At 35.6% G+C, this 27,143-nt stretch overlaps 1 protein-coding gene across 2 annotated transcripts in view; it reads right to left on the reverse strand.

Moving 5' to 3' along the window:
* Positions 1 to 27,143, reverse strand: part of MDFIC2 (MyoD family inhibitor domain containing 2) — a 104,084-nt gene that overhangs the window by 40,352 nt on the left and 36,589 nt on the right. Inside the window, exon 2 of one of the 2 annotated variants that reach the window (XM_063113611.1) lies at positions 101 to 139. The exons of the other annotated variant lie outside the window; for it this stretch is intronic. Within the exon in view, the coding sequence (XP_062969681.1) occupies positions 101 to 139 (39 nt within the window). The remainder of the gene's footprint in view (positions 1 to 100; positions 140 to 27,143) is intronic. 2 annotated transcript variants of the gene reach the window in all.

Raw genomic sequence — 27,143 nt, forward strand, 5'->3', positions numbered from 1 at the left:
GGACATGGGCGAAGGCAGAGTTCTGCCCATACCAAATTGCACCCAAAATGCCCCTTAGCCAATACAGAAATCTACCACAAAGAAAGGTGGATGAACTTACCAGGATCTCCAAGAGGATTTAGAATTGAGCTAGCTAATCCTAAAAGAAGGGAAAAGAAAAAAAATTGAGTGGATATCCATTTTGTTTTTCCAGTCTAGGATCACTTTCCACCTTTTTTCAGGATACAATTCTACTTTCCAGTGGAGAGCCTGTTTCATATAGCTTGAATGGGAATGGCTTGCATACCCCTGATCTATGCACAGACATATGGCAGCCAGAATACTCTGTCTCTTAGCCACAGCAGTTTGTTCCTGGGTAGTTATGAGACTCACGTAGTACCAATCAATCTGAAACTTGAAATCAGCATACTGCTAGTGAAAGTTCTCCCCTCCTATGTGAGGCGTAAATGTTAGGTGGGCTTGAGATGGACAGAAGCCACCTTTTCTGCATGTGTATAAAGTCTTTTCAAGAATAAAGCCAAAACAGGGACCAAACAGTCAAGAAAAGAAGGTAAAGGCAGGGCACTGAATTTATTGTTTGGATTCCTGGATTTAGTTGCTCCTGAAGCTTGTCTACTCCTGAATATCCTAGAATGTGAATCTATAAATTCCTTCTTTATCTAAACTAGTTGAGTTTCTATGACCTGTAATGGAGACTCACATAATTGTATAGGAGGTTTAATTAATTTTAAATATTTCTTTTTCTTTTTTTTTTTTTTTTTTGTCTTTTTCGTGACTGGCACTCAGCCAGTGAGTGCACCGGCCATTCCTATATAGGATCCGAACCTGCAGCGGGAGCGTCGCTGCGCTCCCAGCGCTGCACTCTCCCGAGTGCACCACGGGCCTTAAATATTTCTTCTAACTCTATTTTCTTCCCATCTTTTCTTAGAGGATATGTGCTGATTAATTTCTCTAAATCTAATTGTTTAATCTCTGCATTCTAACTCCCAAAATATTCACAGAGTAGAAATGTTTAATTTTGTGAAGGTATACCAAAAATAATCTACAAAAATGACTTAAAATTGGAAGCTCAATCTTATCATAAAATTAATGCTAAGGAATACATAAACTGAGATATGGTTTCTGCTGACCTGGTCTCTCATCATTTCTATTCTATTTACAATAGTGAGAAGAGGAGATGAGAATTTACATATGTTAAGTATCTGCTCAATTCAACTATGTCATGAAATGTTCCCATTTCATGTAGATATTATTATCCTGATTTAAATGATTTTTTAAAAAAATCAAATGATTTTCAGAGTTCCACTCTTGCCCAAGATCATCTAGCCACTAGGTACAGTAGATGTAGGCTTAGAAACCAGCTGGATCTGACTTCTCAGTCCTTCCTTGCCACCATCCAGGATGCTGTGCATTTAGGTTGGATATTGATCCTTTTCTCCATTCTCAATGTACATTTCCAACTTTAGTCAACTGTCTTGAAGTTCATGGCTTGATCATTACTGTTTTGGAGAAAAACAAAACTGATCATTTTCTAGGGAGAGGTATATTGGTATATAGAAAGTATGAAACTAGAATTTGGAGACATGAATTTTAGTCTGGTTATTTCCCACTAATGAGCTCTGTGATTATGAAGTTCAACTTTCCTATACCCCAACATCCTCCTCGGTCAAATAAAGGGCATGAGGTCAATCAGCTCTCAAGTCTATTCCAGCATTCTTCTACTGCTAAGTGCTTCCCCAGCATTTTGTATTCCCTGTATTCAAAATTATATCACCCTGTGTTATGATTATGTGCTAGATACAGTGATGTCTTGTTCAGCTCAGTGGTCCCCAACAATGAGCCTAGTGTCTGGCAAACAGTAGATCATCAATAAATATTTGTTGAATAAATAAATGAGGCAATAAAGTCTATTTACTCTTGTGTACAAAATATTACTTTTTATTTTGTTTGTGTGTGTGTTTTTTTTTCTTTCACTTACCAAAGGAATGACCTTTGAAATTACAGAAAATACCTCTAATTCTGCTGGTGAGAAGTAAAAATGGGTTAATGACAGAGTTGAGAACTACATCAGTTGTACATCAGTATGGATGTTTAAAAAGGACTTTCCTTTAATTAGAAGCTCAAGATTAGCAAAGCATTAATGCAAATTTGAAAACTAGGAGATGTATTTTAAAGTGTAAAATGGTCGTTTTAGATAGCCATTGTAATTCAACTTCTAAAGCTTGGTGACTGAGCCTTACTGGTGAACCTCCTGTGTGAATGAAGCCTTCCTTAAGCGGCTCTTCCTATATTATTTCATCCTGGGAAAGAAAAGCAGAAGCTAAGCCAGAAGCAGGCAGGATAACAAAAAAAGGAGTCTGTGGCCAAAGCAACAGAATTACTTTTTTTTTTCTAATCCCTTCACTTGTATTTGTGAAGGAGAAGTAAGCAACGTGGTTTTGTGTCTTTGTTTAGACATTGCACAATAAAAATCACAAGAACATATATTTTTGACATACTATTTTTCAGTGTTCTTTGGAATTTGGACCCTAATTAAAAAATATGTGTTTCCTAGCCCTTCTTCCTGTGAAAATCCTTGGCAATATAAACAGATGCACTGGTTGGCTTTTAATTCTGACACCAGACTGTCTGAAATAATAGCTCTAAGAAAGTGTGAATTCTTTCATTCCTCAAGCTTCAATTATAAGTACTTAATTTGTTTCTCTTTCTATTGCCGACTATAGTTCCAATCTGGTTTGTTTTTCATCTGGCTAAACGTGGTACACTTTAGAAGCCCCTCATTTTGAAAACTTTTTTCTGCACAGGAAGACAGAAACAAGCTACAAGTTTGAGTTATTTTCATACTCCAGGGCGCGTCACTGTAATTTAACAATTAAGATATTAAGTGGTGTTCTGGAAATTTCAATAATACAGGCCTGTAAGATGACAGAATCAGGATCCTTGATAAGCAGTTTGAAAACACTGAATATTCCTCATAAAAGTTGATTCATCATTTGATAAATGAGCGAAGTTAATAGCTTACTAACTCATCTTGACCTTTCACAGTCAGAGATATTCTTCATTTTTTGTGTCTACCATTTTTTACATCTCATAACTGATTTGCTGTCTCAACATTTTCAGCCCATGATGTGACTTTTGGTGTTAGTGACTTGTGTACTTCTATGAATTACCACAAATGACACCTCTGCCAAAAAAGTCATCAGTTCCTAAGAGTGGGTATATTTTGGAAGAATTGTTAGGACTAATCTTTATGAATATTGCCATACTTCTACTTCTAAAATTTCACTATGTAGAGGAGTGTTTTTATTTTCTGGGGCAAAAATAAAATCAAAGAAGGACAAATGGTGGCTGGAAATCACGATAAACATAATGAGGAATGTCATGCTTGTCCAATTGTTTTTGTTCTATCTCTATATAATAAATGTACATTTTGAGATGTTTTCAATAATTATTTTGGTGCCTAATGCTAAAGAAGTTTATGCCCCATTTGTAAATATGATGCAAAGAATGATTAGGGCTAAAATATAATGAGTTATGTGGTAGGAATCATTAAGTTCTTTTATTTATTTTTATTTTTGCTTACTTATTCTCGCAACAATCCTAAAGGTATTTTTGTTAGTGTTATCCCCATTTTATAAGTGAGAAAACAGAGATATCATGATGCTGAGTGATTTACCCAAGTTCAGAGAGTCACTAAGTAGTGGAAACAAGGATTTAAACCACGAAGGGCCAGAGTGTCCCTGCTGCTCCTGGGTATTGCAACTCCAAATGTACCCTACACTTCACACATGTGCCCCCATTCAATCATTCCTAGAAACCATTAATGTTGGGAAAATATACCCATTTTTACAGGTGGAGAAACTGAAAATCTGATAAAGTAATTTGCTCAAGCCCACACAGTTTGTAAGTAGTGGAGAGAAGTTTAGAACCAAGGTCAATCTGATTCCAATAACCCTGTGCTCAAAACTTTCATTCTAAACTGCTTAATAACATTTGCTTAGGGATTTAGAGTTTGTTATGTATACCTAGCAGATAGCACCAATACAATTCTTCAAGTCAATTTCCTAGTGAGGGTTGGAGCCAATGATACACACTGCTGTTCTTGACATATTTATAACAGTGATGAGGAGTCTTGGGGGATATGTATTTCTAGTGGTAAAAGAAGAGGTTAGGGATTGGGCTCCTGGATTATCTTCCTAACCTTTTTTACACGATGCTTACTTATTTAATTTGTTTGCCTCCAATTACTCTCCCCTAAAATCAAGTTGGCGATGACAACGTCACTTGGGAACAGTAGGAAAAACACATAGTGACATTCTCTTGATCTTTTTGCAAAAATGCAACTTTGGTTTTGCTCATTTTAAAAATTTTTTCTCACTTATAGAAAATTTGTTTTTGTGAAATTAGATTTTTGAGAATATGAAATCTCAGTGGCCCTTGGATCCCATGACCATGCTTTGGGGCAAAAGCTTGAACAAGCATGATAGCTTCTAATTTGTTTCCTATTTTTCTTGGCCTCATTGCAATCCTTGCCAAAACTTCCCTCCTTCTCTGCTGCATTAGTAATGCAAAATGAAATTCATTGTGCCTATTATATCTGTTAAATGGTTTCCATTTTAACTTGAGAAAAATGTATTGACGTTCATGTGTTTGGCATGGAAAATGTGTATATCTATCGAAGATAGCAACTTGTCTGTTGGAATTACAGTGCATTATGTATAATGCTGCTTTTAGCTGTGCATGTACATTTCCTGGAATCTTATTGTGTCAGAGCTTGGAAAGTTTACACAAGCATTGGTAATCTAATTTTTGTCTGGTGGGTGGCTGTGGAAATATGGAGTATTTGAAAAAGCAAATGTCTTGGCCATCTGTGCCAGGGAGTGGTCTGGTGGCAGGGGTGTCTAGTCAGGTGGATAAAATGCATTCATCAAAAAAAGGTTTTAAAACTATTGCCCCAGGCCTAACCTAAATATTAATTTCCTAAGAGCAAAAAGACATAACAAGTTATTGTGACATGGCTTTTAGCACATTTCTGGTTATTCTTTTTAGAAGTTCTAATTGTAAGGTTGAATAATCTTTTTCATCTTTCTCCTGCCTCTTAATGATAATCCTTCTCTAGACTATATTGTTTCTTATGTCTTTTGTCTTCTGCAGACATGAGTCTTTGGCTCATGAACATCTTGTTAAGGTCTGTTGAGGGTTAGGGGCTGTGACACAATTTTCTTGCTGAGTCTTTTTATTGGGGATTTTTCAGATGATTTGTCCTGGAGGTCTTTGAAATGTCTTCTATCAAGCAATGATTTTCATTTTTCTTTGTTCTCCTCAAAATTGGGGTTGTATTTTGCTCAACTGTTCCTGGTGTCTAGGTAATGAATTGTATTATTTAATAGGCAAGTGTGAAATTCTGTGTGCAGCAGCTGTACTGCTGTCTGTCTCTCAGAGTTGCTTAAATCCTATCCACTGTGCTGCTGCTGCACTGTGATAATTTCTGTTTTTTAGCTTTAAGTGTATCTCAGCCATTCATCTAAAGGAGGGTCTCTTAACTTGGGCACTGTTGTCATTTCGGGCTGGAGAATTCTTTGCTGTTGGGTGCTGGGCTGTGCGTTGTGGGTTGGGGAGCAGTGTCCCAGGCTTCTACTCACTGGACACCAGTAGCACCTCCTCCAATGTCTCTCGGTATTCCCAGTGTTCACTGGGTGTGAAATCAACCCCAGCTAGGAATCACTGATCTATAGCGAGGTTAAAAGACAAGGCTGTCGTGATGTAGAGGAATTTCCATAAAAGGCACTGAACTCAAGCAATGCAATGACAATGCTGGGAGAACTTTGTGTCTTGGAGGATACGTGAAGGAACGGTATCACAAATCCCTGGAGAAAATACTGTAATAATTGTCTATAGTTTCTTAGACTGAGTAACAGAGGAGGTAAGGGTCACCTTTTAACTGCTTTGCTTCTGATCTGCTAATTATCTCCTCATCCTGTGATACCTTTTATCTCCCTTCTACACAACTTGATTCACATAAGGAAGATTCTAATTCTTCCCAGACTTTCCACCTTAACTACATTCCTGCCCTAACCTCCCGGCACTTCTGTTTTTCCCACTGGTTTTTCTTTGGCTCAGATGGGAACAAGGCGCCCATTTATTTCTTTAATCCACTTCACCACCTAATAGTACATTCTCTTCTGAAGACCAATTTTAACAAGATGCTTTCTTACCCTGTAATGAACTCCAGCACAGAACTAATGTTTACCATGATGAGTATTCTCTGATCCAGCTGAAAGCTGAGATGCTGCCGACCACTACGGTGTAGACTTTTTCATGTTTAACTTTTTCTCAAGGCCTCTTTGAGTGAGTCAGATCATTATATTTAATGGCAGTCTTATAGGCCTGTCAAAAGGGCATTCTATTTGCTACTGAAATATCAGTTAAAATAACATGCAAACCAATGAAGTAATTAAATGCATCTGATGATAATATCCTGATTGCTTTTTATGTTTTAATGCTGTGAAAGCTGTAGAGGTATGTTAACAAATCTATTTGATCAATATATGGGATGTAAAAAGAAGAGGAGACAAGATTGACTGATGAATAAAATGAAACTGACACAAACAGGCTGACAGCAGCTGTAAGTCTCTTTAGGGCAAATGCAATTAACTTAGAATAATAGACTCAAATTTGATGGTTAGAAATGCGTTTTTATTAACAATCACAGGCTGAATCGTTATGCTCTTGTGAATAAAATGGTACTTATATTTTGTGCATGTGTGTGCGTGCATATATAAATACATACACATATGTCTTTATACGTATCTATCCATGCCTCTCACATTCCTATGTGCTCTGCTTGCAACGCGGGTGGAAAAGTTGATTTTTAGAATAATGTACTTTAAAAAGGAAATTCATTCATAAATTGTCTCCAAGACTATAAATTCTGAATATTCTCCCAAATTACGTATACAAAAATCATGCTACTTATCTGGTGCTATTAGACATAAAGCCGGTGAGCCCTGGTCCCAGAACTGCTGGTCCTTTGGGGATTTGGAATTGCAATCAGGGATTTACAGATTTCATTTTGAAGAAGAGAAGTCATTACTAGAAACCTAAGCTCATTTCCTCTCCTTTAATAGCTATTTTAAATCATTCATTTAGAAAATACATTAACTATTTAGGGTACTTGCAATGCGTTTCTCTTGGCATTAGGTCTGCATTTTTAAAAGAGTTTTCTTCTAAAATTATTTCATAAAAAGATGAGAATTAGGGGGAAAAAGACCAAATAAAATTTTGGTGATATAAAATTACTTTTGGATGATATTTTCCTCTCTCATTGCCTAAGAGAAAACAAACTTAAAAGTTTAACAAAATATTAGAATATCAGCAAACTCTTTTAATGTTTTAAAGCTATATAAATCAAAAAAGTGCATGACCCTTGGATAATTACAAACTGGATTTTGAACATGATTAAGAAATAGCATATGGTCAATGTCCTCTTTAAGTGAATTTGTTAATAATTGAAATAGAAAACGGTTTTAATTCTGTACTACTTAATATTGATGCCAACTTCAACTAGTAACTGGATAATAAAAGGAAAAAAGACTACAGACAAAAATAAGCAACTTTAATTTTTACGAAGAATGCGAATATGGAGTCTTGCATAACACTTTGCAAACTGCTTTATATATATATTTTTCAAATGCAAAATAAAGCTCCCTGAGTTATGTAATTGCTATTCTTCAAAAGGACATCATGAAGGTTGACAATTTAAAACGTACTCCTCCTGTCACCATCCAATTTTTTTTAATATCTACTGATAGTGTTAAAAACAATCTCCAAAGAAAAGGGCTGCCATTGCCAATTTAGGACACTGGCTTTGTTATTAGCGTAGGCATATTAGATCATCCTCTTGCTCTTCCTGCCTGCTTTGTTCTTTTGATATGGCAGGGAACTGAAATTGACAACAGCCTACATTTATATAACAATAACTTGCGTTGTTAAATATATATGTGTAGATAGAGAGTTCTTTTATTCCCCAAAGATATCAAAGTTCACCACACACCATGAAAAAGCCCACCAATATATGCAGATGCTTCTGGGGTGAACCATAACAGCTATCTAAAAACATAAAGTATTGACAGACTTAAGATTCTTGGAATAGTTCATCATCATCATTAATTTCTGATATTTTTACACTCTTCGAAAATTTCTGTTTTCTTCAGATGAAGGAGTGGATAAGATGATACTTTGTTACTTGTGCAACAAACCAGAAGCTGTTCAGGAGAGTAAGCTGAGTAAGTCTATACGTTTGACAAATGTTGCCGGTTTAGACACAAGGCCAAGTAGACTGCTTGGTATCTTAGTCATTCTTTAATCCACTGTGTCTATTAAAATAAAAGACAGTGAACTCAAAGTGGGGAGCCTGATAATTGCATGAATGCCACTATTAACAGGGTTATCAGATTTAGCAAATAAAAATACAGGCTGCTCAGTTAAATTTGAATTTCAGCTAAATGATGCATAAGTTTTCAGTATAAGCATGTCCCAAGCAATGTGTGGGATATACTTCAACACTGAAATTGACAACAAACTATATTTATATAACAATATGTGGGACATACCTAATACTAAAAAAATGCTTCATTTATATAAAATTTAAACTTAACTGGGCATTCTGTATTTAATCTGGCAATCCTAACTATAAAAGCAAGGTTTGTATACTTTTTAGAAAGTACATTGCAATTGGGGTAAAACAAGTTTTTAGAGAAAAAACAATAGAACTTTATTTTTTTTATCCTTAAAACAGCTCTCCCATCTTAAGAATATGTAAATCTGTTTTCCTCCTCACAGAATAGCAACTCATAATTTTATATTTAGACATGACTTTTTTCAGTAATTCATGATTATGGGTCCTGAATAGAATATTCTTGAACAATACAAGGCTCAGGGTATATCATAATAATCAGTGGGTGGTCTGTCTGTCTGTTTCCCTGATTGCCCATGAAGGATAGGATTTTTTTTTAAATGTATTTTCCTGAGTGCCAGACATTGTACCAACACAGGATAGAAGATCAATTCATGTTGCTTGAATCAATTTATTCTCTGGCCATTGAAAAGAGTGATTTTTTCTCCTTTCTTCTTTTTATCATATTCCTTCTTTTTCAGACATAATGATAATGTTTTCTCTATGGCTTCATTTCTATTTCAAGATATTCTTTAGCATACACATAGTGAAATGTGACACCCTCCTATCAGTAAGGTATAGGCAGTATTTCTCTGGCAGTATTTCTTACAATGGGATCAGAGGAGGCCTGGGAGGTTGAGGATGAATATCCTGGAGATGAGGAGAATTAGTGAAGTGTTTTTAAAGCCCACCAGGAAAGTTGCTTTATATAAAATTAACTGTACTATTGAGTACTTCCTATGTATTTATCATGTAATATATATTAACTATTATATGATTGAGTATAGAACTTTTATCTTAAGTACTATACCAACTTTTGAATCACAAATCCAGGCAGCAATTTTATTGTATTAGAATTTTAATGTATAGCATTATATCTCTTTTAAAATTCAGAATTTATGACTCTTTAATAGCCCAAGGTAAGCCTTCTAATCCTCATAATCATTATCATTGGTTTTGTTCTGACTGTATACATGCTATAAACATTTGTCAAGGCAATATAAAGCAAGAGAGATGTGGAACTAAGGTAGAAAGAAAAAGAGTGAGATAGAGACTAAAGGAAGATTCAAGGTTACAAATAGGATTATGATTATCAAGAAAACATATAAACTAAAACTATTCACCAAGCACAACAATGATATCATAAATCGCTTTTTCTTCTAAGCTTCTATCTCTTTTCTATGGTAAAGAGATGCTTATTTTTCTTTTAAGTTAAACATTATATTAACAAAGAAAGTAGAAATTGCAGTTAAGATGATCAAAATAAAAGTCTAACCAAGTCAATTCAACCCATCTTTTTATTATTTGAAAGGGAGGGATGAGAGTGGTAGAAAAGATGGGCTAACATTTATTGAGCACCTACCAAATTCAGGCACTGTGCAAGCAATGTGAACACTAAGCCAGAGTCTCTCACTGCAAAACTCTGACTCTGATTCACAGTCTAATGGGAAAGACACAGAAACAAGTAAATGATTGCAAAGCATTTTGATTAAGTGCTATAAAAACTGAGTTATTGCATAGATGTGATCCCAGGTAAAATGTTATCAACCTTCTAAAGAGACTGCAGGCATGTCTCCACTGGAAAGATAATGCTTGAATTGAGTTCTGAAGGAGTTTATTAAGTTGGCAAAAAAGATTAAAAAGCATTTTATGTTGAGAACAAAACAATTGTCAAAGTGTTGCGTCATGAAGCAGCATTAGAAGCAGACTGGTTTAACTGGAGTATAGGGTGCAGGATAGAATGAATTAGGCATCTATAATTAATAATAATTATTGTATGTTCTTAAATTGTTAGAAGGGAGGAGCTCATATGTTCTCATCCCAAAGAAATGATAAACTTTTGCCATGATAAATATGCTAACTACCCTAATTTGACTATCACACATTGTATATATGAATTGAAATATAACTCTGTACATGATAAATATGTATAATCAATACATTTCAGTTGCAAAATAAATAAATTTCTTTTAAGAAATAAATAATACATAAAAAACAGAAAGAATCCCAGGAAATGGGAGTTGAGAAGTGGGCTTAGCTCAGAACTTGGAGGCCCCAAATATCATACAAAGGAGAATTTAAAGCAGAAAAATGCATAGTCAAATTTAGAAAGAGAATGCTGGCAGTGGATTAGAAGGGACAAGATTGGATCAGAGGAGCAATGTTTGGGCTCTTGGAATCAATAGTTCAGGCAAGAGGTAATGAAGGCTTAAACAAGATGTTAATTTGCTATTGAAAATGGACAGGATGTAACAGATTCAAGAGTTAATGAACCAAAGAATTCAACAGCTTAACATTCGGGGAGTGGTGATAAACCTGGTTAGTATAAAACAAGATAGTATTGAGTAGGTTGCCATATGTAATATGTTTGCCAATGGTAGCCTGTGTGACTCAGGTGAAAGAGGGAAGTGAATTGGCTTAGTTGATGGTAAATCTACTTAACAGGAAATGGACTAGGTAGCTTTATAGACATTATTCCAATTGACAACCTCATTGTTATGTTTTTTTCCCTGTGGCTTTTATCCCATTTGGGTGAAGAACCTGCAGCTCAGAGATATTAAATGTAATGTAAGTTCACAGACCCAGGAGTGGAAATACCTACTCAAGACCCCCTACCCATAAAGTCCCTGATCTTTCCTTTAAGTTGCATAGCCTGATTGACTTCAGACTGATGTGGATGTGTGTGTCTGGACCAAATTGAGCAAGGATTTAATTCTACATCAGGGACACTTTAAGTGATCTATCCAGGAGCTTGAAGTGGTTCAAGACCTTTAATGTCTTTTAACATTTTCTAACCAGTTTGAGGGGATGGAACTGGATTCATTTATTCATTCATTCATTCATTCAAGATTTATTAAGTGCCTTCCTTCTTATTGTACTTTTAAGTTTGAGCTACCTTGGCTTTAGCGTCTAAAGGTAAGGAACTTATCATACTGTGCAGGTATGAGCATTGGTTTGGATGCAATTTAGGAAACAACTGATACCATCATTACTGTGACCTCTGTGTCACAGGAAAACAAAGGAGGAAAAAATAATTTAATTTTGATTTTTCCCCAAATATCTTCTATTTTTTGATTAATCATCTTTTTTCCTTCCTCATTCATGTCTACCCCTTTAGGTCAAAGTGAGATTTTTTTTCTTAAAAAATATCATTGAAGGTGCCCCTACTATGAAAATGGGAAAAAATGTAATGTTTTTGTTCACAAGAGAGCTGCTAATTCCTCAGTACCAGCATGAGGCGAGTCATCCTCCGTTTATTTCCCCCCTTTCCCTTTTTTGGATGTTGATGAGACATTAGTATGGTGTGAAGCCTATGTGCTTCTTGCTGTATTTATTTTGTTAAGATTAGAGTTGCTAAGATACTGTAGTTATTTCAAATTGTAAACACCAATGCCAGTGATCATAAAATAAAGCACTAAAATTCCTTTATTTGCTAACTCTAAGAAAAAAAAAATTCTTGAGGGGACAAGGGAGTTTTCTGGCAAAAAAATGAACACTATGCCAAGTGGCCTATGTTATAGCACATAATTAGATCCACTAGTCTAGCTGACGTTGAGCTAGTTTGGTTTCAAATCTAGAGGGAAGTTCTGGCTTTGAGTTGTTTATTAAGTTATTATTTTAAACAACATCAGCGGTCAGGTTGTGCAAATTTTATGTCTCCTCTTCTATTTACTGGTTTAAGCTAGAGGATTTCTTTTTCAATCTGTTGTTAGTTATTCATCTCTCTTCAATAAACATTTTTTATGGGTTTGGAATTTTTAACACTTTCTCACAACTTCTTGAGTTGGGCCACTTAATTCTTCTCATCTTGTGTAGCTAAGGCACTAAATTTCTCTCATTCTATTTATTAATTCTACCCTTTTAGTACATAGTTTGTAAATTACTTGTAACTTTATTCTCGTTGAAGAAATTTTCTAGGTAATTGAGAAGAAGCCACACCCTATGTTTTGCCTTTTATTGTTATTGACAACATTCTGTATGTTTTTTTTATAATGAATCAATTTTTTAAAAAAACTCAGAATGTTTTTCAACCAGATTTCAATCAACTCCAGGACATTCTTTTGAATTTGTAGGTAAATATTTTCAACTAATACTTAAAAGAAAACCCGTTAAACTATTTGGGTGGAAAAATAGTCTCTAAGCAGCCAGTTTGGCAAAGATTTGTTGAGTGAATGTGTGTAATTTCAGATGACTGTATGTTTTTATTTCACAAAAATTTCCAGCTTCCATAGAACACTTCAAATACTAATATCCAGAGTTTCCACTGGCAATTTCTTTGTTTGTCCTGGAAGCATCTTGCAATTTGGGACTAAGAAAATATTGTGTTTCCTTTGGACTTACAGACATAAACATATGTATTTCTTTTTTCAGCACATGGTTCTTTTCAGGGGGAGCCAGGTTTAATGGGCAAATTGTCAATGAGTAGGAAGGCTTCATCAAAGCTATATAGTATATTGGGCTGAAAAAAAATGGTCTTCAATAATATTAAATATATTTAGAGAAAGATAAACAATTAAATAATGATATTTCAATGTGATTTGATTAAAAGTAATACTTTGTGAAATCACCATTTAAATGCCTTTCCAGAGAGTCTTAGGGACTATGTTGCAGACTGCTGAATTGTATTCATTAAGCCAAACTCATAATATCCAGTGGAGCCTTATTCCACAACAAGCCTGTGGTTAATTGTAATTCCATTAGAGAAATTGCAGGAAGGTGGTTTCTGCCCACATCTTTGGAGAAGAAGTGACTCCTCAAGTTCTGTGGTTATTACTGTCTCAGGATTTTGAGATGCCAGTGCTTTGCAGTTTCGATTCTAACATCTGAGTTCTCAGCACTTAAAGTCCAGAAGATAAAGTGATTTACCATAGTCTTCAGTCTATATATTCTATGTTCATTGTTCATCTATGTCATAATGAGGGCACCATCTGAATTTTATTTTACCTGACTATGAACCCCAAGGTCTAAAATTCCAGACATAACAGATCTCTGTCTACTTGTATAATAGTGGGTGAATATTAGATTGATTTATTAGTCTAAATTTTTCATTCCTCTAAATAGTATGTTACATGTATCCCCTTGCTGTGGCCTCATGATGGTGGAGTGTACATCGCTGCTCCTTTTGGAAGGTTTAATGACTTCACTTGGCCAAGATAGAGAATCTAATGACAGCAAAGAACTTACAAATTTGAGCTTCTGCCTTTTGCATTGAGAATAACATGCCTAAGTAGTTGCTGGTCAAAGGAAGGGAGGAATGTGTAGGGCAGACTAGACACACCTGCAGCTTTGAGCCAAACCCTACTGTACCTTGCCTTGGTCAGCCAAACTGTAGCTGACTCATAGACAAGCAAGAGATGAATCCTTTTTGTCATTTGCCATTGAAATTTGGGATGGTTTGTTACACAGTATTATTTTGGCAATGTCTAACTGATGCAGTGTGCCTAATTTTAGTTTCTTAACCAGGATCTTTTAAACAATATTCTACATAGGTGAGGAAGTAAAGGAAGTTATCTCATTTGTTATTAAGTTTTTTGATTCTATGATAGCTCTGAAGTTGCAGTTTGACTTCTACTCTGTAGATCTGAAAAGTGTCAATAAAGTTATGAATAATGTATAATTGATCAATGTCTCAAACCTGTTACTTGGAGGGGTTTTGCAAACTCATAGTCTCAGTGGTATTCTTACCTGATATATCACTTAGACTTAATGTGTATGTATTATATGCTGTAATTTTGCCTTGGGATAAGGTGTGGCATAGAAGTATCCCATAAACCTTTCATGGGTGTCACCTCATTTGCATTAATGTATGACTTTTTTTGGATGGTTGGGGATTGGGAAGTGGGTCTCAACTGAGGATATAAGCTATTGTAGTAATTACTGTTGATGGATTATTAAGCTACATTGTTTCAATTAAGACAGAGAGAATCATAGGTTAAAAACTATTTTTTTAGTTTTACAATCTCAAAAGCTAAGCAAGGCCAACCAAACAACGTAAATTGATAAATTGGACCAAGTGATAAGAACAGGACATCTATGGTAAACTGAAAAATATGTGACCCATTTATGGGAGGTAACTGTTTGGTTCCCACTGGTTTTGTTATGCAGGCACTGTATTGCCTTTTATTTATCAAAAATAATTTTGAACACCTACTATGTGCTAGAAACTGTTCTAAGGCCTGTGGATACAAGAGTGAATGACAAAAAAATGTAAGGCATAAGGAAACTAAATAAATAAAATAAAAAGTATTTTAGATTGTGATGAATGCTAAAAAGAAAAAAAAATACAGCAGATAAGTGAGATATGATATTCTAGAAAGAGTAGCAGGGTCGTCCTTACTGAGAAGGTGCCTTTTTGGTAAAGACCTGAGTGAAGTAGTAGAGTGAGCCATGTGGATAGGGGAAGACCATTTCATTCATGCGGAATGGCAAGTACAAAGATTTAGTGGCAAGAGTGTGCATGTTGTCCAAAGGGGAGTCAATGTAGAAGGGGTTGAATGGATAAAGAAGAAAGTGGCATGAAGAGTATTAGAACCCCCAGAGCCTTTGCTGCTTTAGGTGGGACACCTTGTTTCCACATGGAAAATGTTTCATTGAGCCCTTGAACTCTGAACATAAAATAAACACCCAACAGGACTATGCCATAACCCATTTAGAGACACGTGAAACCCTTGTATTAAATAAACCTAAGTAAAAAATTCTGTTCCAGAAAATAAAAATATTTAAATGTTATAGAAATGTACAATCACTTCTAAAAACAAAACAAAATCTAGCAGCTTTTCTATTGTGGTCATTGTCATAAGGTAGCTAGTTTAGCAGAACCAAAAAAGGGTTAAAGAATGTAGAAATAAGATTAATTATGTATCTGTATAGTTTGATTCAAATAACAGTTATTTAGGAGGCATATTTATATTTTTAATATTCTTTTCAGAACATTAAAATTTTTTGGTAATTGTACATAACAAAACTCAGTTCCAATTACAAAAAAAAAATCATATGTTAACTAGTAGTGATAAAACATTAGTGTCAGTTGCATGATTTTAACAGCTGTAAAGTCTGTATTTGAATTCTGTTGAATATAATGGATAAATTAAAGTCGTATTTTAAGACTACTTAAAAGAACCTTTTTTAAAAAAGCTCAACCACAAACATTCTAAAATTGCTTTTTTTTATTCAATCCATGCAATTATTCTCAATTATTAGTTTGTTTCATACAGATTTTACATTATTATAAACAGATGTGAGCATGAACTGAAATAACACAATCCGTCTTAGATACAAAGGATATAAAAGCAAAAATAGACATTCTTTTGGGCTTTCCTTCCACTAAACATTGGAGAAAATTAGTTTTCACTTAGAAAGTTTTTGGAACAATAAATACAAGTCTATTTTCCTTAATGGTGAGGTGGCAGAGGTAGTCATACTTAAAAAACAAAAAGTGGAAAACAATTTTCCTCCATGAAATCAGGGATTACCAAGAAGCTTATTACTTAAGTTTGTCACAGTGGTAGAAAAATATAATTTTTTTCTCAAGATTATAAAATGAAAAGTAGAAGGCCTACCATGACATAACCACTTTAACTCAATAGAGACGTTTAATCACCTTCCTGTAGTAATTAAACTGTTGGCAGTTTCTTCTGTGTATTTCTACACATGATTTATGTATATATAGCGTCCCTCATTTTTATCAAAACATCAGAGCTAATTATATGCAATAGTCCTAATTTTTCTCTTTTCTACTATAACGTTTCTCTTTAATAGTTTCCTAATATTTCTATTATGAATATGCAATAATATATTTGACTAGTAATAGATTGATGGACATTTGGGTTATTTCCTACAATTTTATAATAATAATTTTTGGAATGAGTGGGAAACCAACTTGAGGAAGAGAGATTGCAGGTGAATTAAAGGTGCCTAGTTCTACTAATGAAAACACCGGACAACTGAAGTTCTTTAACCATACTGATCCTTTACTATCAAGGAAGTTATTTTGAGATATGTTATTAAAAAAAAAAAAGAAAAGTAAAAGGAATCTAAAATATTAGTAAACTACAGGATGAAAAGTAGATTGGACTAATGACAAATTTTTAAAACCAATCTTTAATAGAAAAATATTTTATAATGTTATAGGCATTACAAGCATACAAACAAAGGGGTAAAAGATGAGTCTGGGCTGCATTTGGTTCATAATAAGCAGATATGGTATGAGCATATTGGTTCTGGGATTCAGGGGTATAGAAGGTGGTCTATCCCTCAATCATGGCTTATGTACCCTCTGAACATCAGGAATTGGGGAACAATCATTATACACCAATTGATGGAAGCCTCCATCACTTTGGAAAATGCTTTAACTCTTTGGTTTTGTGCAAATTGTGGATCCTGAGCATTTTACGAAAAAAAATATTAATTATACGGAGAATTAGTAAAATTTTAACATGTAATTTAAAATCAGAATCTACTCCCTCCTCTCTCCCCACTCGAATTGAACCAATTTATAGGTGTAATAAGACCATCCAAATTCTTTTTTTAGTACAAATAGTAACAATAGACTGAGAATTCAGGGTTGTAGGTAATGAAACAAGAACCAACAGGGTCAAATAATTGTGTCTATTAGTTTCCCCAGGTTAGGAATGACTCTTTAAGATGGGTCCTTTTAATTCAGATGCAAACAGTAAAACCTTAATTGTACTATAAAGTGTTTGTGGCTAGTAAAAATAAATCCACTTTTTGGCAATCAAAATAACACATATCTTTGTTACAGGTTTTCTGAATCATACACAGAGAGAGGTTTGTACTCGTTATTTGAGAGTTACGGTTTGGCCTTTTTATCAACTCTCTCTATGGTGATCCATTGTATAAACTAATCTTTAAGATTACTTTGAAATGGAATTCTGAGTGTAAACTGCAATTAATAAAAGCTTATGATCTCAAATCTAATTTAGGGAGGTATGTTAACTCTTTGAGGATCTCAGGGCCCAATTATTCAACTACTTCTTCTAAGAGCTGTATATTGAAACCCTAGTGACTTTAAAGAAATGAATACAATATTGGAAAACCTTTGCCACTTTCTGCTCCTTCAGTAAAATAAATAATGCATTATACAGAAAAACCTAAATCTGTGAGATGTCCCTCCTTTCCTAGCAGTATAGAGAAGAATGGAATTGGTCAAATAACATTACTGGTCTTGTAGTTTAATCTGACTGTCAGAAATTCCCCTATTAATCATTTACTTCCAAGTTAAGAGCTGTCTAAACATGTTTAACATTACTAATACTGTAATTCAAAGTAGATGATCTATTTCCCCTATGTCTGCAACAAGAAGCTTAAATAAACTTCTTTAGATGGATACTTGGGATTTCAGCATATGCCTTCAGTTCCCTGGGAAATAGATTAAAATTCCTCCCCACTGTGAAGCCCAAGGAAAAGCCAGGCTAAGTGAGTGAAAGGAGGGCAAGACCGGTGATGGAGAGAGTATCTAGTCAGTATTGTAATAATTCAGAGATTCTATGGTGAAAATCAGTATTACAGCATAGACTATGAAAAAGAAAAGGGAAGGGCCGGCCCTGTGGCGCACTCGGGAGAGTGCGGCCCTGGGAGTGCAGCAGTGCTCCCGCCACGGGTTCGGATCCTATATAGGAATGGCCGGTGAGCTCACCGGCTGAGCGCGGTGTGGGCGACACCAAGCCAAGGGTTGCGATCCCCTTACCGGTCACAAAAAGACAACACACACACACACACAAAAAGAAAAAAAAAAGGAAAGGGAATATTTACACACTGTTCGTCGAAAGATAAACCAGCACAACGTTCCTAGAAAGTAATTTGTTAATATATGTAATGATTATTGTAGGGGATTTGATTAACCATGTTCTTTGCCTTCCCAGTACCCTTCTCATTACTAGGGAAGTGTTTCTTTGGCAAACTCTTCCCAATTCCTTTAAACCTGGTACATCTGGCCACTCAGGGAGGTTCAAGGATAGACTTCTTTGGGAAATTCTTAATAGAACTAACAAGGAAGAATCTTTCCTTTTTGGATCATGAGCTTAAAAGAATTAGGTATAGGAATGTCAGTGACTACATTTCTCTTGGAGAGAACCTGTTTACAGCAGGAAAGAATGTGGCCGAGAGGTGTAAAAGAATTATAAATAAATAGAGCTGTAAGATGGAGAGAAAGAGAAAGAGAGAGAGAGAGAGAGATGGAGGGAGAGGGAGAGAGAGAGAGAGAATTGGAAAATTAATTAGGAGAAAATACCATTTGCAATGCCATCAAAAACCATAAAAACACCGAGGAATAGTCTTAAGGAAGTATATGTAAGACCTGTACCTTAAAAATTACAAAACGTTGCTGAGAGAAATTAAGAGTACCTAAATGAATGGAGATACATGCCTGTGTTCATGGATTGGAAGACTCAATATTGTTGAGATGATAATGCTTTGCAAATTAACCTACAGATTCAATGAAATCCCAATCAAAATTCTAGCAGCAGGCATTGGATATGCAATGGATCTAGACAAGCCCAAACCATTTTGATACAGAAGAACACAATTGGAAGGCTTTTACTATCTGATTTCAGGATTTACAATAAAGCTACAGTAATCATGACAGTGTGGTATTAGAGTAAGGATAGACATACAGATCAACAGAACACAGCAAAGAGTCCAGAAATAAACTTTCACATATTCGTATATAGTCAATGGATTTTTGACAAAGGCACCAAGGTAATTAATGGAGGAAATGGAGAGTCTTCAACAAATGGTGCTAGAACATCTGGGTATTCATGAGAAAAAATTAAATAAATCCCAACTTTATTTTACATCATACACAAAAAGTTAATTTGAAATGAATCATAGATTTAATTGAAAAGGCAAAAACTATCATCTTCTACAGTAAAACACAGGAGAAAATCTTTGCAACCTTGAACTTTAGGATAAGCAATGATTTAGATAGAATATGAAAAGTATGAACCATTAAAAAGTAACAAATTGGGCTTCAAAATTAAAAATCTCTGTTCTTTGAAAGTCAATCCATAAATGAAGAAAATATTTACAGTACATCTACTGCACAAAGAGCTTCAATTGAGAATACACACACACACATACAAACACACACACTCATATATACGGAGAGAAAGACACAGAGAAAGATTTATTGACATCGTTCAGCCATAACTGAAAGTGGACAGTCCCTAGGCTATTCAGTAATATGAGTCAGTAGAGTCTCATTTTTAAGTTAATATGATCTGAATTTCTACCAATTGCAAACAGAGAGTACCAATAGGCACAATCTTTTAAAATATTCATATGCTCTAACTCAGCTTTCACACTACTGGAAATTTATAGCAAGTAAAAGAAACTATGCAGTCAAAACCTTATGTATAAGAAAGTGAATCGAAGCATGTTTTAAATAATGAAAACTTTAAAGTTATATAAATAGCCAACAATAGGGAAATGGAACCTTACAATAAAACGTTATTTAGCTAATAAAATATAAAACTGGAAGGAAGCATACAAAAATACTGACAGCAGGTGATAGCCCTGTGGTGGTTTTTTTTTTTTTTATATATATATATTCTAACGGAACTTGTTATTCTAATTAAACCTTAAATATAAACTTGAGAAATAGTTAAAAAGATAAAGAAAATTGCAAGAGATATAATAGAGAAACTAACTAAAGTTAGTGCTAAATAACTAGAGCAAGATAACGTGCTTATCAGTCCACTACTTAAAATTATTCAGTGGCTCCCATTAGTTCTCAGTTTATGTTCTGAATGTCTTAGAATGGCAGAAAAGGCCTTTATACTGTGTGACCCTTCGTCCATGTCTACAGCCTCAGCTCTAACCATTTCCTAGGATACACTCTACTCAGCCTATGCTGAAAACCCAAAAGAAAGAGGTAAGGTTTGGAATTTCACATTATCTTTGAAGAAAACCAGCCAATATCAGTCTAAAGAAAGTCAACATTAAGCCTTACACTCAGGTCTGGGTTATGCTAGGAGTAGCATGCATGAGAAAAAGGGACCCTGCCAGCTCTATCCATGGTCAGAAATTAGAGTCACACAGGGCTTTCTAGATTTCCCCCTGCTGGATATCTTTCATTTGCTCCTCCAGATTTACTTTCCACTCTCTTTCAACCATCTCTGTACCCTGAAAGTCTGATGTATATGGTTTTATCAGTGGGTTCCCATATTAGTGTCCTGTGGTTGCCAAAACGACGTACCACAAACTAGGTGGCATAACATAACAGAAATCTATTATCTTACAGTTCTAGAGGCCAGTAGTCTAAAATCAAGGTGTCAGCCGAGCCATGCTCCCTCTGAAACCTGTAGGGGACTCCTTTCTTGCCTCTTTCTAACCTCGAGTGGTTGTCTGGCAACCTTTGCCATTCTTTGGACTGCAGTGACCTAACTCCAGTCTCTGGCTTTGTCATCATTTCCCTGTGTGTCTCTGATTGCCATCTTCTTATAAAGACACCAGTCGTGCTGGATTTAAGGGCCCACTATGATATATACTGGACTATATGGAGTCCAGTATGACTTCTTCTTAACATAGCTAATTACATCTGCAACAACTCTATTTCCTAATAAGGTCACATTCCAAGGTATTGGGAGGCACTTCAACTCGTAACATTTCCCTTACTGATCATGTTTTGATTGTGTCAAGTCAAGGGCAAGGAGTCCCCCTCATGAGATCGGAGGGTGAGAGGAAGGTCTGGATGTTTTATTTACTCCTTAATCTTTCCTTTCAGGTTCACCGGTGGCTGCATTCCTCCATGAAAGATTACAGCTTCTGTTAGATCACCCTGTCTATACAGCTACTCTCTCCACATTCAGCACCTGAGGTGGTCACAACTACTCCCCTCCCTATTACTTTCAGATGTAGGGGTCATAATGAACTCACTTCCATCCTGTTGCTGGCTCCAAGGTAGTACTATGGTCTCTCTTGCTGGTTTTCCTGACATCTGCCCACACTTTTGAAAATAGTCGCTTTATGAAACTCTCATCCAGTTAGAGAGTTTCTTTTTCCTGCTGGGAGCCTGACTGATATAGCTCTAGTTGATAGATAAACTGAATCCAGAGAAGAGAAGTGATTTTCTCAAGGTCGTAATATTTGCAGAACTAGTGGACCCCACTTTTCTTGAAAAATTCCCTTTGGCACCAAACAGATCTTGCAGGAGTTACTCAAACAGTAAGAATATAAACACTTCAACGATTGATTTGAAGTTCAGTTCCATTAATTGTGGATAAAAACACAAAAATCACAAGTCCATTGACAGAAATATTGTATTTTCGTTTAGTTCTCTCATGCACTGCTTGAAATTTACTCAAAGACATTGGGTGGTTAAAGATTTGAATCATTCACAAGAGTCAATCCTGTATTCTTAAAATTGAACTATGATTTTAAACCATCTTTTAAATTAAGAGAGTTAGTACAAGTGTAGCATTCTCCTTACTGCTCATTGGCTTGTCCTTTCTTCATCATGCTCTAACAACTCTGCCTCCAAAAAAGTGCATGTGAACACGCATATGCAAGCTCTGGAACCTCAGCAGGTTCATTCTTGCTATCAGCTATGGCCATTTAGCATTTCAGATGCAACTTCCCTTAATGGTCCTTGCTTCATTCTCTGTATTCTGATTGATAACCTAGATTTCAATTTTCTTTTTATTTTTCGTAATGATTCGACCATCACTCCTAATATTTTTTGATTATTAGACTCAGATACTTGGGAATGTACTGGGATTGAATAGGATAGGGATTAAAAGTATGAGCGCTGCAGTCAGACAAACATATGTTTGAGGCCTGTGACCTTAGAGAGTACTTAACCTTTCAAACGTTTATTTTCCCTAATCTGTATGACAGAGAAATGATACCACTGGAGTGTAGCTATGATGATTAATGAGATACTGCATGTAAAGTCCTTAGCACTGTCTCTGGTACATAGAGGAGTTCAATGAATGCAAGCTGTTTACAAAAAGTAGTATTGCATGTTAGACAGCCCATGCCGCACAGCCGTGCTCTCCAGGGCAGCACCTGGGTGCTCATACCTGCACCTTCCTCTTTCACTTTCAGAAGCAGGGGTGGTAATGAACTCACTTCCCTATTGTTGCTAGCTCTCTCGTTGGTTTTCCTGGCATCCCTGAAGATGTGTTCACTACTGTCAACAATTTCCACTTTCAATAGAGCCATCAGATCAAAATGAAAGGACAAAAGCCATATGAGAAAAAGATGGGAATGAATAAATAGTTGTACCAGTAACATTAGACTGAACATATGCTCTGGGGCTTAGATCTAAGTTTAACTTTGAGATTCTTGGGAGCCAAAGCAAAATGGAAAGTGATGCATGAAGACTCACCACCTGATAAAATAAGTTTTGATGAGGAAAACAGAATGAACAATGACTTCAATAAAAGTTCTTTAAAAGATGCAGAACCATTCCTAATAAGGTTCTTTCTGTAGAAATTGAATAAGGCCAGTTATAATAAATGCAAAGTTGTTTAGTGTTTTTCATGGGAGGTGGTTTGGGGGGAACTGGAATGCCATTTCATGTGGGACTTATTTACTGTCAAAATAAAAGAATTTTAAAGCTAGTTCTAAACGAAGTTATATGTTATATGCATACAGAGATGTACTACTGGGTTCAAAACAAGTCATTTATTCTGAAATTTTTCACTTGTGAAACCTAAGTGGATTTGTGCATGCATCATGTTTACAGTTTTAATCAAATTTGGAAAAGCTTTAGTTGTTATTTCTTCATGTATTTTTCTGTGTTCTCTCTCTCTCTCTCTCCTTTATAACTCCAGTTACACTTATGTTAGACTGCTAGATATTTTCCCACAGGCCAATAGGCTATTTTTTCCCCAATATTTTCTTTGTGTGCTGTGTTTTGGATAGTTTCTGTTACTATATTTTCAGTTTCACTACTCTTTTTATTTGCAGTGTCTAATCTGCTGTTAATATCATCCAGGAAAATTTTTATTTTAGGTATTGCATTTTTCTAGAAATCCCTTCTTATTTAATGTAATATCTCTCTCTCATTATATTTGTCTGTTCTTTTACATCTTTGAGCATATGAAACAAATTTATAATAGTAGTTTTGACACCCTTGACTGCAAATTCCATTATATTTGTCATTTATACTTTTGTTTTTAACCAACTATTTTTTCTTTCTGGTTATGGATCCCATTTTCCTGCTTCTTCTATGTTTAGTAATTTTTTATTGTGTGCTGGGCATTGTAAATTTTATGTTATTGAGTGTTAGATTTTTATTTTGGATTCCTTTTAGTGTGTTAGACTTTGTTTTAGTGATAAGTGTGGTCATTCTCATTCTTTTAAGTTTTATCTTAAAGTTTCTTTAGAGTGGGTCTATAGTCATATTTACTTTAGGGCTAATTTAACTCTTATTCTAAGGTGTGACCTTTCTGGGGTCTCTCTTGAATGCCTGTGCATTCACAGAGGTTTCTTTAGTCTGGCTGCTAGGAATTCAAGTAATTCTAAGCTCCAAATGATCTCTGAAAAATGTTTGGTTCTTTCCAGGAAAATTCATCATCCCTAGCCCCATGGGGTTTTACTCTACCAATATACAAGGTATTCAGCAAAAGACTCAAGGAAGCCCTAGGCAAACTTGTGGGATATTACTCTACGTAGCTTTCTCCTTGTGGATTTTCTGCCCTACATGTGCTATCCTATTTGGCCTCCCCAAACTTCAACCTCTATTTCTTCAACTCAGTGACATTGCCTGTCTCTGTTTGGGTTCCCATTTCTATACTACAGTCCAGAAATTACTCCTAGGCAGAAGGCCTGGGTGATGGTAGGAATCACATTGTTTGTTTCTTTTCTCTCAGGGATCACAGTCTTGCAATTCCTATTGTTCAATGCCTAAAATAGTTGATTAATATATTTTGTCCAGTTTTTTAGTTGTTAACAGTGGAAGAATGATTCAGGCCCTCTTACTCCCTTGTGGCTAGAAGCAATAAGGTCACTATGCATTATTATTTTTAAAATTCTGTAATTATCTTGTGGCTAGCATAATCCTTTTGCATTTCATATTTTTGCATAAGCTATTTTTAAATGATTAAAAGTATGTATTTGAAAAGTAGCACAAATTTTGCATTTCCTCATTTTTAAAAAATATGCAGCCTGCCTAAGAAAAATTGGCAATGGCAATGGCTTAAGAATTTCTTGACCTCTCTTGACCTTTAAAGGGCCTTGGTGATGCCAACTGTTTCCTTTGTTGAGTTTATTTTCATAATTTTTATAGTGTAGAACTTTATTATCTTCACATGCTTAGATATCTGCTTTTGTTTAATCTTCTAAGAGTGGATTTATTTTTCAGAGGCCAACTGACAGTAACCAGGCTCATCAGATAGATGTTTAAGAACGGAATATAAGTTTGCTAATTTACAGAACAATCACAAGGGCCAATGTGCCTGAGCCCCCACAGCCAGCACATCTTCTCCATGTAGGCGACATAACCTGAAGACTGGCTGGTGAGCACGGAATTTGAACAAAGTGAGTTAGGTGAGTCAAATAGTTGCTGGGATCAGGCCATACACTGAGCCATTCATCTAATCAATTAATATTTACTGAGCACCTAAAATATGCCATTTACTTTGCTAAACACTCACCTTGCTAAACACAGTGAACAATGCAAGTCCCAGGATAACAGAGTTCTTGGGCACATATTAAAGAGAATAATAGCAGCATGAAGAATCTTGTGATAGGGAAAATACTGGGAGCTATGAGAACTCTTGGGTGTACATATGTGTGTGTTGGGTGGGGGCAGAATATAACGTGGGCTAGGGTTCAGGTAAGGCTCTCTGGGAAAGCCATATTTAAGTTGAAATGTAGAGGATTAATAAAAATTACCTACATGAGGAAGGCAGAAAACCTAGTGAAATGTTCTCTGAAGTGTGTTATTCTTCTCACTGATGATAGGCAAGATCAGGTAGGGGGTCAGTTTTGGAACAGATGTGAAGGAAGAAAGAGATATCGGGAGAAGCAGTGAATCTCTTTTGACTTTGGGAGTTGATGAACATCACCCCTACCCCCACCCTCACCCCACTCTACACCCACTCCATACACCCGGCACACACACTAACATGCAGAGTTTAAGAATGAACCTTCCAAGCTGTCTTAGGACTTTTAAAGTGGTGATGGGTTATCAAGAGTGAAGACAGTTGGAAACAGCAATTCCTGGATCCCTGTAAGTGGGAGACCCTAAACTATGTTCATTTCTTGTTCAAGGAGATGGAATCTTTAGAAAGACTCAGGAGGAATTATAACCTTGAAATTGTAATTCACCCGAGGGCAGGAGTTAGAGAGCACAGCTCTAGAGTTGAACTAATATTCATGTGTTGCATGCTCTTAGGCAAATCTTGCTCTCAATGTACTTAGGTACATACAGTGGGGATAATACTGGTACCTGTCTCCTACAGCTATTGTGAGATTTAAATGAGGTGATATAGGTTAGATTAAAATAAGGTGTGTTTATACATAGTGCCTTATATCTATATCTAATGGGAGCCTAGTAAATGACAGCATTATTGTTTTACTCTTCATCAGAGACCCTGAGGGACCCAACAGGGATTCTATTAAACACATTCTTCCATAAACTAATCCACAAATTTCAGAAGCTTTTTATCTTCTCTGAACAGCCTTGTTTTAAACCCATCTGAAGAGTTCCATGAAGATATTTGGCCAATTATGTAGAGACATTGAAAAGATGTGATGAAGGTGCTTTATTAATATTTTTCCAATTTTATAAAGAATATATAGTCCTGATCCCTAAACTGATATTAAATTTTTTTAAAAAGGAAAGAAAAACCACAAACCAATCACATATAAATACAGGACCAGGGCTAAGTTTTGTGTTTCATTCACTTGTGGATCAGTGGCTGACTACCATATTGTAAGTCCTGGTCTACTTTAATTACTGAAACTTTCTCTAGTGCATATGTGGCTGCTCCCTTAGTCCTAGTCCAGTGTTTACAGAAGGCTGGCTGCAATTTAATAGCTTGCCAGTGCTTTCTCTCTGTATTACTCACACGAGTGAGTAACTTTGTGGGACTAATTTTTATTACATTAAAATTTCATTCCTAAAATTAAATCATAGGTCATTTATCAAAGCTGGAAAGTTGTTTACATCTTGGGGATCCAAGTTATTTATCATTGATCTAGGTTAGGGTTTTCAAACTCAAAATGGCCAAGGGTTAGGCAGACATGTAAATGACAAAAAGAGCCTGGTAGGAACCAAGGCAAACTGGAGAGTGTTATGTGTGGATAAAGGAGTTGTGGCTAATCACTGCCAGCTAACTGGCACCATTTGGGATGAGGATTCAGTACCATAAGATATTTGTTTTTCTACAGAAGCCAGAAATCTGAAATTTCTATGGAAATTTTCTGATTTCTTTTTTTTATTGGTTATGAATATTCATGAGATACAGAGCTGATTGTCACCCCTCGTGCCCAAGATATG

The sequence above is a fragment of the Cynocephalus volans genome, chromosome 11, assembly GCF_027409185.1.
Source record: "Cynocephalus volans isolate mCynVol1 chromosome 11, mCynVol1.pri, whole genome shotgun sequence".
NCBI lineage: Eukaryota > Metazoa > Chordata > Mammalia > Dermoptera > Cynocephalidae > Cynocephalus > Cynocephalus volans.